This window comes from Cryptotermes secundus, unplaced genomic scaffold, assembly GCF_002891405.2.
Source record: "Cryptotermes secundus unplaced genomic scaffold, Csec_1.0 scaffold408, whole genome shotgun sequence".
Classification (NCBI taxonomy): domain Eukaryota; kingdom Metazoa; phylum Arthropoda; class Insecta; order Blattodea; family Kalotermitidae; genus Cryptotermes; species Cryptotermes secundus.
In genome coordinates this window covers 852,133-870,663 of record NW_019724588.1, presented here as the reverse complement: position 1 = coordinate 870,663, position 18,531 = coordinate 852,133, and the positions used below count along the sequence as shown (strand labels likewise).

General features: G+C 37.1%; 2 protein-coding genes across 5 annotated transcripts in view; one reads left to right on the top strand and one right to left on the bottom strand.

Annotated features, from left to right (window-relative positions):
- Positions 1-25: 25 nt before the first annotated feature.
- LOC111862324 (magnesium-dependent phosphatase 1) lies at positions 26-9,882 on the bottom strand. Its single transcript, XM_023847614.2, has 4 exons — positions 9,674-9,882; positions 9,385-9,445; positions 4,516-4,734; positions 26-2,199 (listed from the first exon to the last, which is right to left on the bottom strand). The coding sequence occupies exons 1-4, from the start codon at positions 9,717-9,719 to the stop codon at positions 2,025-2,027; spliced, it is 501 nt and encodes a 166-aa protein (XP_023703382.1). The 5' UTR covers positions 9,720-9,882; the 3' UTR covers positions 26-2,024.
- A 1,985-nt stretch (positions 9,883-11,867) lies between these two features.
- LOC111862328 (AN1-type zinc finger protein 6) overlaps positions 11,868-18,531 on the top strand; it is a 70,111-nt gene continuing 63,447 nt past the window's right edge. For 2 of the 4 annotated variants that reach the window (XR_002842406.2, XM_023847617.2), the window contains exons 1-2: positions 12,276-12,378; positions 12,942-13,095. The gene's annotated coding sequence lies outside the window, so the exon portion shown is untranslated. Of the gene's footprint in view, positions 11,962-12,275; positions 12,379-12,941; positions 13,096-14,695; positions 14,881-18,531 lie in introns of those variants that run through there. The other 2 variants (XM_023847618.2, XM_023847619.2) reach the window with 2 other exon arrangements.

The window sequence follows — 18,531 nt, the reverse complement described above, 5'->3', positions numbered from 1 at the left end:
TATATTTCAAGGAATAGAGCACAAATGCCATATTACATTTTATTGACTTACATGAATAGTTCAATTGTTTATACAACAGTGCTCATCTTTAAACAATGCTATAATTCACTACAACTGGAACTGAAAAATATAATGTTTTACATTAAGTATACACTCCTGCTTCAATACTGTATTAATTTCTCTTTTATATATAACCTATATGATACATAAAATATTTAATAGGAACTCCAACATTTTTGCACTGTTTTGTAGTTTTCAGTTGAAAATTTACTGCTAAGATACCAATGCTAAAGTATTCAAACTTACTGACTTTGTGTTTTTTTGTGCCATTTTGCATATTCTTTGTCCACAGGGCTATCTCTGAACATTTTGACCAATTCAGCTTATAGAGAAAATATGCACATGCATATTTTGTATCACCACAGCAGTACAAAATGTGTTAACTATGGGCTGTCTAATGCTGGTTTTGTATAGTTCAGGCACTTGGAAGCAAAGAATGACAAAATGCTTCGAATGTATTTTCATTTTATATTAAAAATAAAACCCAACAAAATTATGTTTGCGATTAAAACTGCTAAAGCTACTGACACTGTGTCTAACATAATGTATAGGTAAGTTAATAAAATAATGCAGTGTTTGTGTTGAGCTTTGTTTAGGATCACAAAAAACTGGATTTCACTAAATGCAGGAACACTAAACTCAAAGTTCACTGTAGTCAGAGATTCATACCTGTATGGACAAAAGTGATAAGATTACTGAAGACTTTCAAATACTAAACATGGGTGATGATGCACCTGCCCCTCTTATATTGTAACTGCACAGAGGACCAGAGTGGTACCAGGTAAATTTCCAAATATTAATGAATGGGAAAGGATATTTTTTGCAGTAAAGGGACCAGCACTTTCTGAGTGAATTCAAATTGTAATCCCACTGAAGACAGTTCGCTACTATAGAACTTGAATATTTGGTTTTTCAAAAATGAAACACTCAAGCTGATTCAAAGAGGAGCTAACATATACGTAAAACAGCAAATTAATGAAAAAGAAGGTTCTCAAAACAAAAACTGTTCACACAACAGAAGGTGTCTGGGGTTGTGTGTGTGTGTGTGTGTGTGTAGATTCATGAAAGCATCACACCAGAAATGCAGTCAATAAACACTATTGTGTATTGTCAGATATATGATGTATGGTCGTATCTTAAAAATTGCGGGACTCTTCATACAAGGACAACACTGGCAATATTTCTAATAGGCCATAGTGAAAAACTGTAACACTTTTCTGTTTACAAATATCTGGTATACTTCTACATGTGTACTGTGATAGCAGTATCAGGAACACGAAGATATATAGCACTGAATGCAATGGACACTATCACTGAATATTTATTTTAATTTCTAAACATGGCTAACATAATTATTCAGATATGGAAGATCTCTATAACTTTCGTCACACATCAGGTGAATATTTAAATACACTTTGGTCTAAAAATGTTACCTTATATAGTATAGGTTATATTTCAATTACATTTTAATTAAAAGTATCCATTAGCCCTATTGGATTAAGTGGAGAAAGTTTACAATTCTTCAAGATCTATCTCGAATTCGTATAATTTTTGGCTAAATATTTTCTAATCAATTATCGACTTGAACTTACATTTCCTACCTCCTTTTTACACATGGCATCAATGTCACTGGAGAGATATCACTAAGAGCAATAAAATATTTTCAAATTCAGTTTTTGAATGGCAAGCATTTAAGGGACTTAATGTCATGAGTTTACATACAGCATACAGATATTGTGCTAAAGTAGGTTAAAGAGTCTGTAATATAACAAGAGAGCACATACTGAAATTCATAATTCAGATCTTCAGTTTGTACTGTGTGACATGTGTAATATTCTTTTCTAACACAAGCATCTTTTTATATATCCTGTAATTACCACATTTTAGACATTTGGAATAAAGACACAATGAAAATTAATTATCACTCATACCACAAAATACTGAATAAGCAGAAATTAAAAGGATTATTTATTTTTCCTGCTTGCATATATTTTCAGCCCTTCTCCTACAACTTCCATTGTGACACCTCTTTTCACAAGTATTGATATCACTCCGTGTGCTTCCAGGTCGCGGATGTTCCTGTGTTCATCATCAAAAAACAACATGTCTTTGAGAGCAATTCCACTCTGTTTCTTCAACCTGCATGTAAAAAATTATTTACCCTTTAAAAACACCATGATGTACTACAAAAGCAATTCCTCTATACAGGTGTACTTCAAATTCCACAACTTGTGACTTGTGTGACTTTGTGTATGTGTTTCATGACTATTTCCACATCCTGGGTTTGTTCCCTGTATGGATGTTTATGGAAAGTGGAGGATGTGTATGTATGTATATGACGAGTCCTGTATCAATGTATTTTGATTTATGGGAAAATTGTATTAATTTTAAATTTTTATAGTAATGCACTTTTTAAATTATGTTTAGTTACAACTGTAATAAACTCTTGTTTTGTTTTTTTTAATATTGCCTGTGTTAGTTAACTGGTGTGTGTGTGTGTGTGTGTTATTTTAGTTGTGTGACTTGTGTAATCTATTACATGTATACATCTATAATCAAATGGACTATTTCCACATCCTAGGATTTTTGCCTGTATGGATATATGGAAAATAAAGGAAATGAATGAATGAATTTGTTCAATAGACAGTTACACTAACATTAATGGCTTCAACAGAAAGCACAATATTATTCTAAATAAAAAAGTGAACAACAAAAGGTACTGTAAATAGGAACTAAAAGAACACTAGAGCATATGCAGCTTTGTCAGTTATAACTTAAAAATAAGTGGAGGGGAATATAGAAAGATGGTTAATTTTGAGTGCATGCACTTACCACAGCAAGGATTCATAGTTCTGTGACCACTGTACAGTGTCAAGAGACAAAGAGTACATCTCACGTACACACCTTCTGGGCACTACATGACTCTCATTACAGTACCTATTTATATGGTCAAAATCTGTGAACAAAGAGCTTTCCTTGATTATATTTTTAGAATTATTTCCATATTTTCTTAATATTTTTGTTTGAGCACATTTGCATATACATATTAATACTGCCTCAAAAATGTGACTGCATGTCACAACACTACTTCAAAAAGATTTTGTATGCCATCCATGCCATAGGTCACGTAGTTAGCTGCCAGCATTCTGGTGGAAAAAGCAGCACTGCAGTGGGTTTTTCTCTGAGCATTTCAGTTTTCTCCTGCCAATTATCACTCCATACTCCTTAACTGGTATAACAAGCCTATTTGTGGCCACAATATCAAGGAATTCATTTCACCCCATATAAGATATAAAAAAGTACTGGAAATTGTCATATATACATCACCACTTATTATTCACTATTCAAACACCCATGTTCTGTCTGATTTAAGTGCATGAAAGACTTATTTATAAAACTGGATAGATTTCATTTCTTGACTTCCAACTGGTATATGTTATGTGAGAATAACTTCTCTGTCAATGGCTCTGATATAATTCAGAGATACAAAGCCGCCTAATGCCAAATCCCAAAACTGGACACAATCATGAGTCAAATCAATCCACTTCCCATGCCCATAACCTACTATATTTCTTTGACAACATCTTTATGTTATTTCATAACCCCCCCCCTTCATCTTCAAAGTGGTCATACCACAGATGCACACATATTTCTTGTCTCCTCATCCTAGTTACATGTCCAACCCATCATGGACTATTACATTTCACTATCCTAATATTAGGGGTCTTATTATGTAATAAATTATTTCTGTTTTGACTATACCTAGAAACTGTTCATGAACAAATATAAAAGGCAAAAGGCCATGTTCAACATTTCATAACATTATTCATAACCTGCAAGGGGAGAGGGACTGATTTAAAAGAATCAGTGAATAAAATATTCTCTTTTTAGTGTTCGTAGCCTCAAGAATAAACTTGTGGTGCATAATATCAGATGCTAGTAGGGAAATCCTTCCATCACCACGATCCTGCCAGATCTCTGTTAACTTGATGAAAGTGGTGACCATCGTTTCCATTGAGGATTATACTATCTCAGATACACTTATGCAATGAAGTGACTACCTAATAAATGTAAAGTATATTAAGTGATTAAAATACAACCATCCTCCATAATTATTATGCAAATTTTCCCCCTTTTTATCAATACTTATTCTGTGTTCATAACTTAACTTTAGGTTCCCCTTTACTACTTGCAGCACCCAACGCACTGTCTATACTGTAATATTTATTAACTAATGTTACTATTAATAATAAATGATGTGAAACAAAACTCAGTTTCTTTCAGCAAGTCTGAATTTATTTGCAAATCTTCCCTCAATTTATGTAAACTCCTTATGAAAGTTCACAGCGTAGAGAAGTACATTCTCTTCTCATGTCACTGTCTATGGACCCTTGCTCTGGAATTTTCTCCTCCCTTTCTTAAGTATCCATATTTATAACACATCAACACACTTACTGATTGAAATGTGTAACTTTACATCCAGGATATATTTCCTTATATTTGAAGTATCTGTTCCACTCGAAGAGCTCAAGTAATTGATTTGCCCCATCTATTTCTCCTGTTCTAGAAGCAACTCCCAATTCATAACCATCCCTCTGAAGTTTGTCCAACACTTTCGGCACTTCTGGATAGAATTTCACTGTAGCTCCTGTAGCATCCACAACATTGCCAGATCTGAAAACCATAAACTTATAATCCATAAGTTATCAGTTGAATAAGTTGATTTCAGTCAATTTCAAGGAGCCCTGTTTACTTTACAGGTATGAAATGTAATAACATTTTTCTGATGCAAAAACACTTCCTTGAAATCCACTCCCACATATCTGAGAAATAACATAAACTATTTAAAGGCATCAGGGCAGAAATAATATTTGTTCCATTGTGGTGAGAAACTAGTCCAAAAACTATTGCAGCTGAAATAGGAACCACAGTGTGCACTTATGTGGCTGTACTAATGTTTTCAAGATTTCAGGGAATGGAGGAGTGTTTGTTCCCACTTCCATACATTCTGCTTCATATATTCACGTCAGTGAAAAGCAGCCTTTCTTGTACACCAGATGTTTAAATAAAAATGTAACATTCTCTTAGGGACGGGGGGATTAAGAAAGTGCACACTGAACTGTTTCTTTTGTTCCTGGTAAAAATCTGTAAATTGATATTTTTTTAAATGAAGTTGTTGTTTTGCATGTTTTACATAACTGCGGAGAGTTTGCTTCAGTACATAAACACATGCAATTCTCTTGCTGATTAATTCCTATAAACAATACTAACACTAAGCTTCTTGTCAGTTATGATGTCTGCCTTTTCACAATTGTTAATCAGTATGTCTTTTACAGCCCTGTTCTCACCCTTCCTGCAAACAAATTTAATGAACAATTCACCTGAATCATTCTCTCTCTAGTATAATCTTATTAGAAACGCACATTGCTCTATCATGTATACCATCTTATAAAACACTTCTGCCTCCTACATTCTCAAACACAAAAATAAATTCTGAAAGTTGCTCACACAGTAGTGACACAAAAGAGACGAACATCTATCAGACACACTATTTCATCATACTGTCATGATTTGGAGTGACTATAGTCAGAGTCTGGATTGGAATGGATTTATTGAACACTTACACACACACACACACACACGACTCAAAACTACAAGCAATTATAGCACTATTGCTAATCTACACACTTTACAAATCACTAGAGCACATGCTAAGCCTTAGTCCCTTATAGTCTTCTGTAGTTGTTGCTTGGTAACAGCTCTCAACAATGGAAATTCTTTAGCTTCTGTGCTCATGTCGTTGCCAACTGGCTAATACTGCTCACAACTAAACTCAGGGCTCCAAATGTCCTGGTAATAACATCTCGGCACAGATCAGGAGCAGGACCTCATGCACATGCTCATAAATAGGGTACTACAAGTAGGTCACATGCATATCACAAGAGTAGGACTTCATGCAAATGCTGATGGATAGGGCACTGCAACTTATGGAGGATTCTAAAGGTTGTATCACATTATAGGGATGTTCACGCTCCGCTCACGCAACGGTTAAAATCCAAACAATGTAAATGTTATAGGATTGATCATACTGGTGTGCACACCACGCTCACGCGCACTCACAGTGAGCGCCGCAATCATCGCCGAGAATATTTTGAGCGTTCGACTCTGAGTGTACTGCGAGCTGAGCGTCTAGTGTGACCAAGACTGCACACGAGTCCCAAGCTCAAAGGTTCTGCTTCTCATTTTTCTTTCATTTCACCAGTCAAAGCATGGAGGAAGAATTGATTGAACTTGTTCGTGCCAAGCCTGAGCTTTACGATTTAACACACAAATTGTACAGTGATAATGTACATAAGAAAGTGTGGGAAGAGATCGGAACAGCGTTAAAAAATCTGGTAACTTTCAATAATCACTTTATTAGCATCAAACAAATACAGTTAGAAATACACTTGTTTAAATCATATTGTGTTGCCAAGGGACGAAACCTTGTTCTGAATTAAAGAATCTTGTGAATATCTCTCTTATTTCAAAAGCTATTGTTGAACAATTTCCACCTTGTCTCGATAAGTCCGTCAAATTACCTGCCATTATCTGATCATCATTCAAAGGCGTTGCAGCCGTTCCTGCGCGAATGAAATTGTGCAAAATGCACGTGGCTAAAACCACCTTTTCAGCATATTTAGGTGCTAATTTCAGTCTTCTGTTGTAAATTCTAAACTTTTGTGTCAGAATTCCAAAGGCATTTTAAACAACCCTACGGACGCAAGACAACCTGTAGTTGAAAATGCGTCTCTCGATACGGTTTTCGACTTGTAGACCAGGGAAGGGCCTCATCAAGTATTTTTTTAATGGAAAGGCCGGATCACCAACAATTACGTATGGAGCCAGTTGTTGTGTTCCCGGCAGCAGTGCATCTTCTGGAATGTCTAGAGTTCCCATTTCTAAACGCCTTCCAAGCTTTGAAGTGGAAAATATTCCACCATCACTACTCCGTCCATAAGACCCAATGTCTACTGCTATAAATTTGTAATTAGCATCAACAAGTGCCAATAAAACTATTGAAAATGTTTTCTTGTAATTGAAGTAGAGGGAACCAGAATTTTGAGGAGCCTCTATCACAACATGTTTTCCATCCAAAGATCCTAAACAATTGGGAAACTGCCACTGATCCCAAAATTCTCTTGCAATTCTCTCCCACTCATTTTTTGTTGGAGTAGGCATTACTTCCTGCAACATATTTTTTACAATAGCTTTGCAAACTCCATGAACTGCATTCTGAACCGTACAATACCCTAGTCGAAAACTGAACGCTATGGTTCGAAATGAGTCCCCAGTGGCTAGGAACCTGTGAACAAAACAACAGCCCATTGTAGAATATATATATTTTATATTTATTTACATTACAGGACAATATTTTAATACATTAATATTATTTAGTTATTGAAATATAAATATTAGAGAATTAATATTTTTATATTTATAACTTCACAAATTATATAGGTACTGATAATCAATATTATAAATTTATTATATTCATAAATTTGGTAAAATTTAATATTATATTCGTATTTATTCTTATAATTTAAAAATTAATTATAAATTCAACAGCTACTTTACAATTAATTGTTTTTAGTTTATAAATAAGCCTATATTTAATATTTTAACAATATAAAAAGCAACGTTTACGATGTGTCAAGGACCATTTTGGTCAACTGCCAGTTAGTTGGTGCTCACTCGTGTGTATGGGTGAGTGTGTTTTGTGTCTAACTTTTGGTTATATACTCGTATGTCACTTTTGTAATTATCTTCCCTTTCACAGGCGGAGAATGTAAGCACAGGTGGATGAGTTTAAGAAGTCAACACCGAAAAGTTGTTCAGAAATACAACACCGTAAGTGGCCAAGCAGCTGCTAATATTCGTAAATGGAAATTTGAGGATAGCATGTCTTTTTTGATTTCATACATGAGAGACAAAGAAAGAATTTCATCATTGGACATAGAAGAGCAAAAAGGAGGGGATGAACTCGAAGAAAATGAACAAGATGATACAGAATATGAAGTATCAGTGGAACAGATATCTCCACCTCCAGATTCCCACAGAAAACGTGAACTGTCCAAGTCGGTTTCGATTTCCACACCTAAAAAGAAATGCAACCGTTCAAGCAGACCTCAGGAAACAGCATCTGCTACTGTGATGAAATATTTACTCAAAAACAGACAGCAAACTACAGATAAAGATAAAGAAAAGGACTCTTTGGAACTGTTTTTTGAATCTATGGTCAAAACGGTTAAAACTTTTTCTCCTGTCGACCAACACCTAATAAGGAATCAAATTTACAACCTCGTATCTCAGATGGAAGCCAAATATTTAATGCCCCATCCTCCTTCCCCTCAAAGTAATTTTCATAGCACCAACTTAGGAGGTCCATCAGCTGGTTCAGAATTCACATATGTCGGAAATCCGAAAATGTCGCAGAGCTCCCAACCACCATCACCCATTTCTCCGGCATCCTCTACTGACTCCAATTCTGCTTGCTCTAATTTTTTTTCTAATTTCTCTCCAGAATCATATTGAATAAAATGCTATGAACTCTTCCAGTGCGTAGATATTGTATATGTTTCATTTTTATTATTAAACACATTTTAAAAAGAAGAAACTATTATTTTTCCTTACCTTAAACAAACTTCTAATTTCTCTCTTGGTGAAACAGCTGCGCGAAATGTGGTGTCCTGTTTCTTCAAGTCACTCCCAATTTTCGAAAGCAGTATTTCGAACTGTTCCCTGGACATCCTGAAGTACTGAAAGAATTTAGTTTCATCATCCAGTAACTGTGGAAATAGTGTATGAAACTCCCCCTCCGTTGCTCTACAAAGCAAAGAAGGGTGCACCCATTTTCTTCTTCCTGTAGGTTTCGCTTCATCATCATCTAACAATACCGCAATCAATAGAAGTTCTTCGTCAGAAAAATTCATTTCGTTCACTTCCATCTAAACTCCTGAGCGTCATGGTGTGACTACCTTGGAGCGTGACATGAGCGTGAGTGTCCCGAGAGCGTGAGCGTGGCTTGAGCGATGTGATACAAGCTTAAGAGTTTAATAGATAACTTATGCAGGAACCCACCCTCAAATTAAGCAATCTTTATTGCTTTTGCACAAGATCATAATATCGTTCACATTCATTGTATTCCCCCAGATGAATAATTTGTGATCTCATTGTGCTCTGTCTTGGAGAAGCTGATGTATTCCATATAATGCTTACGACTACTGATATGGGTAAACCTTGCTGCATATACTTTACACAAACATCGAAAATATGGCTACTTACTTGTCCTTCCTGAATGGCGGTGTCACATGTGTGTCAACCCAAAACGGCCACAAAGTATAATCTAAAACATAATGAACAATGTTAATGCCAGTTCTCCACAATACCACCGACAAAGTACAAAATAACAGTACTTTTCAAATAGTTCACGACGTTCTCAAAGTATCTGAATACCCTCATTACCATACGAAATACTGTACATTCTTTATACAGTTATATTACATATTTCTATTTCTATTTTAAGTGGATGTGAAATGCACGAGTGCTTAGTTAGAAACAAATACATTCCCACCTAAATCAAACACAATCAACTTCGGTTTCTGAGACACACCGGCCATTTCTACACGTGCTGAACACAGACGCTACTAACGTACATCAGTTTTCTTAAGCATATACGGTCAATGTTTTACTTTTCGCTAGCAATCCATCACGGATCAGTAGTTGCAAGCAGTGTCATCTATCACACTAACAGTGTGAGTAGTGACATTGCATAGTGCCATTGCATAGTGTGAGTAGTGACATTGCTTAAATGCAATGTATGATATGGCACCGCTTGCGTTCAGCGGAACAGAAATGACAGTGACAATTTTCGTCGAAGGTTGGTAGATTTTCGACTGGCAATATGTGGCGGAAACCGTGCATAGCGAGATATTATAACTGACTATGGACAAGGTCTGACTCTGTCTAGTCTATGTTTATCATAGCTTCCGTGGAGCATAGCTAACTCCGTATCCCTTTCTTCCGTCTTGGCATTATTTAGGAGAGGACACATCAATGAAATTGGCAACCGCAACGCGACCTCAATTTCCGAGAAAAGCCGCCGATTTCAAGCAGGCAACTGGTTCCCAGACTAGCAGGCGCATACTGAGGAAACTTATGTTTGATTAGTTGATCACACTCTCTTACTTGGGTATGTTCGTCCGACGTAATGCATTATTGTTTTTTTTTTGTTTCGTACACATACCTTCTACAATCCGCCATTATATGGTGGCCTAGAGTTAAACTCAAGACAAGTCAGGTAGAACTTAGCAAACTGCAAAGGACAGCCTGCTTGGGAATTAACGGGAGCAATGAGAACAGCTCCAACAGCTGCAATGAAAATCCTACCAGGACTCCTTCCATAGCATTTGCAGATGGAAGCAGAGGCCAAGTTAGGAAATTACAGATTACATTGCAATAATCAATGGAGACCGAAATCCGAAGTTTTGGACATGCATACATGACCCAGGACATGAAAAAAGAACCCATCCTACAGATGGGATCTAATAAAATGCTATTGAAACATGAACATGTTTATGATAGACCCTTCACGATCAGATTTCTTGATAGAAGTGAATGGAAAGAGGGGTTTCAACCTGACAGAATAGGGGTATTAATCTGGTATACAGATGGTTCCTGGACAAATAAGGGCACTGGAGCTGGGGTGTATTGTGATGGAATGAAGCTGAAGCATACATTCAGCCTTGGTCAGTACACAACAGTATTTCAGGCAGAGGTGTATGCCATTAAGGCATGCGCAGTTGAGAATTTAGATAGGAACTATAGAAATAGGAACATCTATATTCTATCAGACAGTCAAGCTGCAATTAAAGCACTTGGTACACACCAAATCGCTTCATAACTGGTTTGGGACTGCCACCAATCCCTCATATAACTGGTCAGACATAACAGAGTATGACTGATATGACTGCCAGGTCAAGAGGGTATTGTAAGGAATGAAACCTCAGATCAACTGGCAAGAAAAGGATCTGAACAGCCGTTCATAGGACCTGAACCAGCTTGCGGCATCTCAATTGGAGTTGACAAGAAAGCAATCAGGGACTGAACTAATCGATATCACCAAAAAAAAAAACTGGGATTCCATAACTGGACTCAAACAGGCAAAAGGATTTATATCAAGAGGCTCTGTCAAAAGAACGAGGGATATGTTAAAATTAAACAGAAATCAACTCAGATGGGTGGTAGGAATACTTACTGGACACTGCCACCTAAAATGACACCATTCCAAATTGGGACTGACAGAGGATCCAACTTGTGAGAGGTGCCTACAAGCAGATGAATCAGCAATACACATCTTATGTGATTTTGAGGCTATAGCTTATTTAAAATATCACCACCTGGGTCAATTCTTCATGGAACCAAGAGACTTTTATGACGTCCTACATTTCATTCGAAGTGTAGGATTAATAAAGGGCTAATCCAAAGTGGAAGTACAATAGACCATTGAAGGTCGTAGTGCTAGGGCCAATTTTATGGCTCACCCCTCATACCTTCTACAATGGAAGATCGGCGACATTTCTCGGAACAGCAGTTGCGTTGCGATTATCAGTTTCCTTGGTGTTCCCTTGCCCTTTCGAATATTTCCATTGACTGCACATGACTGAGATGAATAACATGAATATTGTGCGTATCTACAGATTTGAATGTATTCTCTGGTCACGAAGTGGCCAAGGCAAGATTTATGTAGGCTTGGTAGACTCCTTGTGTGTATACTCTGTGACAGAATTCCCTGAAGGGGTATTTTGCGATAATATTGTATGGTGTAGAGGTGGAAGGTACTTAACTGAGGAATAATAAAGGGTAGGTATGGTTCCTGCTAATATTCTTTAGTACAACATTGTACAGGATTCTTAACGGGGGTCAGAATTATGCAAGTTTGTTTTCAAAATGTGTGTTCTGCATGTTGGTATGTAATAGAAAGGTGGATGAAGAGGCATGTGATTATGTTTCAAGACAATAATGTTCGCTATATATGTTTGGTTATTGACTTATACAGAGGAAAGAGCGCAACTATATTCCGTTTTTATAAAGCAAGCTCAAATTTCGTTTAATTATCATCAGAGTTTTGTTTATTCGAAGTCTAGTTAAAACAGCTGGCATTGAAAGCCAATCAGAATTCAGAAGTCGAATCACATGACGGTCGTGTCTGTTTTGTAGAGGAATGCCTTGTCATCAGTGCTTTGAAGGGAATATATTGTCACGCAAAAAGAGTTCATGGTAAGTAGTGTTGTATGCAAAATATCATAATTTGTGTTGTGAAACAACTTGAATCGTGAAGCATTGGAATGCGGTATTGATTATAACGTGTAGTTTAATCATTTGAAAGCGGAACGGCACGAAAGTCGCCATTTTCTCGTAGCATAGCAATTATAATTGGTCCGTCGGTGGGTGTAGTTGCCGTATTTGTAGACAGTTGTAAATATGAAAATACATTGTGAACTCCCTCTGTAAAATAAATGTCAAGGAATAATAGATTTGGTATAAGTCATATCGTATGCCTTCGGAATTACACAGCTGCATGTTTTTAATGGGTATGTGGTTCTGTTTTCAAGGGCTAAGAAAGCAGTATTGTGCATTACGCCTGCAGTATAAAATGGTGTATGTAAAATGTATCATAAGAAATCATGTTAAACACATAAGCACGTGGATTCTGTATTCTGCAAACTTTAACCGTGACACCAAAACTGTGGGCTGTATGCAGCCTGAAAATTTAGTGAGGAAGTAACGAAAATATAAAAACACGTTTCTTAATGGTTTTGATGTGTGTTGTATTTTTGCAGATGACCCTGGAAATAATACTTTGAAGCTGTATGGTTATGGATGTTGTGCTTCCACCACGGACAGCTCGTGAAGTCACATCAGCTCGTCTTTGTTCCATCTGAACTTTACTTCAGTCGTTTTTTCCGCAGCAATCATATACTTCTCCAGGGCATGGTAGGATCCTTTTTTTTTTGTATATGTTGCAAGGGAAGACAAAGGCCATCAAATTAAAATAAATTTAAAATTTTCACTCCATGTGCAATTCAGTTCTCAATTTTGTTGAGGTGTTCTGAGCATATATTGTGGGATTAACCTGTATGATTCAATTTTCTTGTGGCCACGAAATCTTGGACAGCTAGTCACTGCATATTGCCTCCCACACATATTATCCACAGTTTCATACTACGGGATTCTTTAAATGATATGCCATCCTTACTGTAACCACCTCCCATTACTTGAGTGTAGAACTGTAGTCATGAGTGGCAATTTAATGCCATGGAGTTATATTTGCATCATTGAGGTTGGAGAATTCTGAGATGTGAAGAATAGGTTTTAACTTCCCTGTTCTCCCTTCCAATAGCCTTCAAGTATCTCCACCTGCAGTACTCACTTATACTGTATCTGCACTATTAATCAACTGCCACATAGAAATTTAATTGGACACTACTGTTTCTGATTCTACACAAAGTAATCTATAGTTCAAATATGGATTGCCATGATGAATGGATTGTGAGAAGAAGAAGAGACAAAATGTCACAACTTTTGCTTCTGTGAACTCTGTGACCCCACCTAATTTAGTATAATAGCGATATGCCATGTATGAAGAGTCCTTTTTTTTTTTCTGTCGATGAAAGGAAATTGATAACCGATCTATTTTGGCTGGAGTGTACACACAGTGATTAAGCAAAAAAATTGGAGCAGTTGTCATCATTGCCACTGAACATACATTAATGTTACAGCCCTTTCTGTGTAGAGAATGTAATATGGTGGGAAAGTTGTTGGAAGTACTGAGTAGGCTTGTTGAAACTGTTTACTTCAGTCACGACATATTTGTATGAATACTTCAGAAGCACATAACATGTGATTGAAGATACCCCGATGAAATCAATCTACTGAGTAACTTTTGATAATTGAGGATACTTCATGAAATTGTTCTTTGGCCCTTCAGAAAGCATAGTTTGAGTGAAGAGCGCCACATTCTTACCATGCTTGAAATTCTGAAAATTGTGTTTGCCTGTTTTTATTGTGGCTGTACCCATCTGATGGTCATCATATGCAGAAGTTGATAAAACTATGTAAAAAGAGGGGAAAGCATATGTGAGCATTCTGCTGGCAAATTGGATTGGGGAGGATGTGTGCGGAATCAAACCTTTTTTTTTTTTTAGTTATGCTGGACAATTTCAAAGAATGTTTCTTCCATGTAGTGCCTCATTTAGCAGGTTATATTATCAGTGAAATGTTAGGCACCTTAACTTTTTAATTCTGAGATGTTAAAATCTTTTATTTATACCCCAATCTGAAAGTATGGTTTGTTAGCATTCGCATCAGAATTAGGAAACTGAATTAATCATAATATTTTGTCATCTCCCAGAACTATTCATTCTGCAGCCTCCAGTCATGCAGCCATGTCACATTCAGTGTAGCAAAAGTTTGTTTCATGTATCAGTGCCAGAATAATTTATTTATTTAACTTCAGTGGCAGGAATGCAATTTCACTTAGTTCATGATTTATACAGAATTGTGCACAAATGGGACTTTTTTTATTCTGCAACAGTTGCTGTAATAGCGACTAGGGCAACAGGGCGGGGGCAGTGTGAAGTGTGTGTGTAAAGAGGGAAGAGTGTGCAGGCAGTAAACATTGACCTCCACATAATCAACAAACTATTGTCATCAGAAAAACTTGTTGGTGGTGTATTAGTAAGGAATGATTTAAGGATCCATGAAGTGGAACACTTTTGTGTGAGTACTGATTATTTTATTAATATAATTTTGAAATATTAAAACTGTTTATTTCTGTGATCCTTTTCAGGCACTTCTTAGATTTTTAAAACTGTTGCTATATTGTAAGATTGTTGAGAGTGTTCTTTTGATATACTGTTTATTGAAACAGTAGCATTGGCAGAGTGTTATGATTTTGCATTGAAACTTTGAACAATTACAATGCTTAGAATTCACTCATAGCAAATTAGATGTTACTTTTTACATTCGAGGCAATCTTGGATGAAATTTGATGATCGTTGCTACTGTGATGTAAATCATACAACACAGTTCTGGAATTACAGAATGTGGGGATTTTAGGTATGAGATATATGTATTTACACTTGTTTTTGTCTCTCAGCCAAAGCCTAGGGGCATGCGGTAGTGTAGTTGGTTGAAGCTCTCTGCTACGAGCCCGAAGGTAGTGGTTTCAAATCCTAATGAGGTCAAGGATTTTTTCAATTTACCTAATCCTTCCAGCCACACTATGGCCCTGGGGTTGACTCAACCTCTAACAGAAATGAGTACCAGGAATATTCTTGGGGGTAAGGGCGGCTGGCACGTAGGGCTGACAACCTTGCCGTCATCTATGAGCCGATCGTTAGAAAATGTGAGAGCCTCAACTTCTCACAACCCTGTGGGCCTCCACAGCCTGTTGCAGGGATACCTTAACTTTTTTTACTGTCAGCCAGAGCCTACAAACTGCTGAGTTCTGTTTCACGTGCTAAATAGATTTGCCATGAAGCAGAACACGATGGCTTAACAGTCCACATTATTTCCTCTCCCTGACTCATGACATCGCCATAGTTGCTGCATAGGCAGTCCGGTCTTAGCCATTGTTCTGTTAACGTTACATAGCAGTGCAGATTACCGGGAAATCCCTTGTGCTGTGCCGATATCATAGCACTGCGCTGAAGGAATGCATGGATTTGTGTCAATAGGGAGACTGGAGTCAGTGTATGTGGCATACATGGTTGCTATGTTGCTCTCTTGTTTGCAAAGGACAAAGCTCCTTGCTTTATTACAGACTTCTATAAGCACTGTGGTCATAGCTTTCAGTGACACAGATATATGAACACTGTACACATTACTTTTGACTAAACTGTTCCTGTTCTAAGAAAGCTCAGTTTTAAAACATTGCACAGTCATTCAAGAAAGATTACCTAGAATGTGCAGACTTTCATAAACAATGCAGAACTCAGCCTCTGTATACAATTAAGGACATTTGGGGTAAGAACAAAGGTGCCCCTAAAGTTTCAGAAAAAAACAGTGGGAAGTATTATTTGCAGAAAGGCAAAATAGTAAAGAATTCTATGAAGATCCAGGCACATGATTTTCTCTCCAGGAAAGATGAACAAGCTGTCATCCAAAACACAGGATATTTTTGTGAAGGTGTATTTACCAAACTGCAAAACTTTGCATTGACTGAAGGGATACTTTAAAAAGATTATGCTTGGAATTACTAAGGCATTTTGGCTTCACTGGAAGTGGTTCGAATGGGCTCATGCAAAATATTACCAAAACTTTCAGTGGAAAAATCCAAAAGACAGTAAGACTATAATAACTGAGAAACAGGATACAAGATAACAAAAGACTGTGTTTCTTCAGGAGAATAAAGAAGCACAGGGAAGAAGTGAGATAAATTTTGTATGGTGCTGGAGCATATACAGCTCCCACATAACGTGCTTGGTGCCCTCGTATTATAGCACGGGGACAAGCTCGGAGGTCTGCTGTTGTGTTGTTAATGATGATACATGCCAGTAGGGAATCAGGTTTTCTTTTTTCAAATTGCTTACTGGTATTCAAACCCAGTGAATGGACAAATGATTATCGTACTGAAATGAAGAGTGACAGCCTTCTGCTGTGGCTGCAGGATACACTATACCAAATTTTCCATAGTATTTTTTAATGCATTGTACCATAATGTGCCGATTAGTCTCATATCAAATCCAGTGGAAGAAGATACACATGAATGGTTTAGTGATTGGGATATCTCCTGCATTCGTATTTTGTTCGTATCTATTCTGGTTGGGACTGTAGTATCAGTGAACCTAATTTAAAGCTTACAGGATAGATTCAATCATTGAAGAACATTGTCTTCTTTGTGTTCTACAGTTCCAACCTTATCTTCCAGAACATGACCCGATAAGTATAATGTGAGGCATGGTGACAAACTGGGTTGGGTCACAGTATGTGTCATTTAAGTTCAGTAACTTGTGACAGGTAGGTGTTAAGATGTTGCCATGCAAAAAACATTGAATGTTACTTGGAGGCTGAAGGAAGTGGGGATGATTGTGAAGCTGAGTGATTTGTTATAAATATGGAGAGTTCTATTAGGAAAGATTGTGAGGCAGTGAGTTACAAAGGGCACAGACATGTCAGAAAGTGAGAAATTACAATTTGATAAGAGTAGACACTGAACCAATCTAAATGATTGATTAGTGAGTACCACTTTTAAATTCTTGCATTATTCTCTTAACTCCAAGCCCCACCATTTAACTACCTACTGGAAATGCAGTTACACAGAAAAACCCACAGTACTTCTCAAATTGTCTTCAGAAGACCTCGGGTATAGATAATTTGAATGACTATTCTTTAAACATTCATGTGTCACATTTGATGCCATCTATTGTCAGAAATGCTGTACTAAGCTATTAATATTAAGCGGATGTTTTCTATGGAAGTGACAGTTTTAATACACATATGCAGACCCAGTTTTATCACGTCATGCTGTGCAAAGGGTGAATATTCTTTTAGTGTGTGTTATGAGCAATTAATGATTGCCAGTAGTTTCTTTCATTTCCCTGCCTCTGCCCTCAGTTCAACTTTCTGTTACACATATTATGGAAGATTTATTTACCTCGGTTGTACCACATAATCCCATTATGGGTCTAGAACTGCTCTATAAGAGCAACAGAAGTTCATTATGGGTAATTTTATATATTATTTTCTATGGCTGCGGATCAAGCAGTTTTACCACTTTTGCTGCCGAATTTGAATTGCCAGTATCTCTTGCAAGATATGTGCGTGTATATGTAACTTACACCAATTGTGTGTGTTTGGGGGAAGGACAAAAGGCCGCAGATATGGGTTGTTTAAACCATCAGGTTCCATAAACGGCAGGGAATTTGACTGAGCAAGTACCTACTTCTCAAGAAAGATCCAGCAGCATGGATACTTATGCATTGATCCGTTAGTGCAATAAAACCTGCTTAGCCTCTGCTTTGTTTCTACCCATTTCTGCAGTCTCATTGCATCCCAGTAGTGGATTCAGNCGGGGGGGGGGATGTGGCTTGGCGAACCAGGCTGTTTGTGTAGGGAGTAAGGTCATCAAAATGAGATGTAAGATTTCGGCTTTTGCAGCACTGCGAGCCAGAATTACGGCCTCCTGAGATATGCTGTTTAATTTGGCAGGGAGTACCAAGGTTTCAGAGAAACCTGCTGCATTCAGAAGACCGAACTAAACTACAAGACGCCATGTTCCAGGAAATCATAATCTTGACTGAATATGTTAGTAAAAATATTGCTTATGTGATATTAACACAAGAACTCAACACTACAGAAGTTTGCGGTTGTGGAAATAACTGGAGAAAGTCAGTGCGATTTCTAGATGGACGTTATATATGTAAGAAT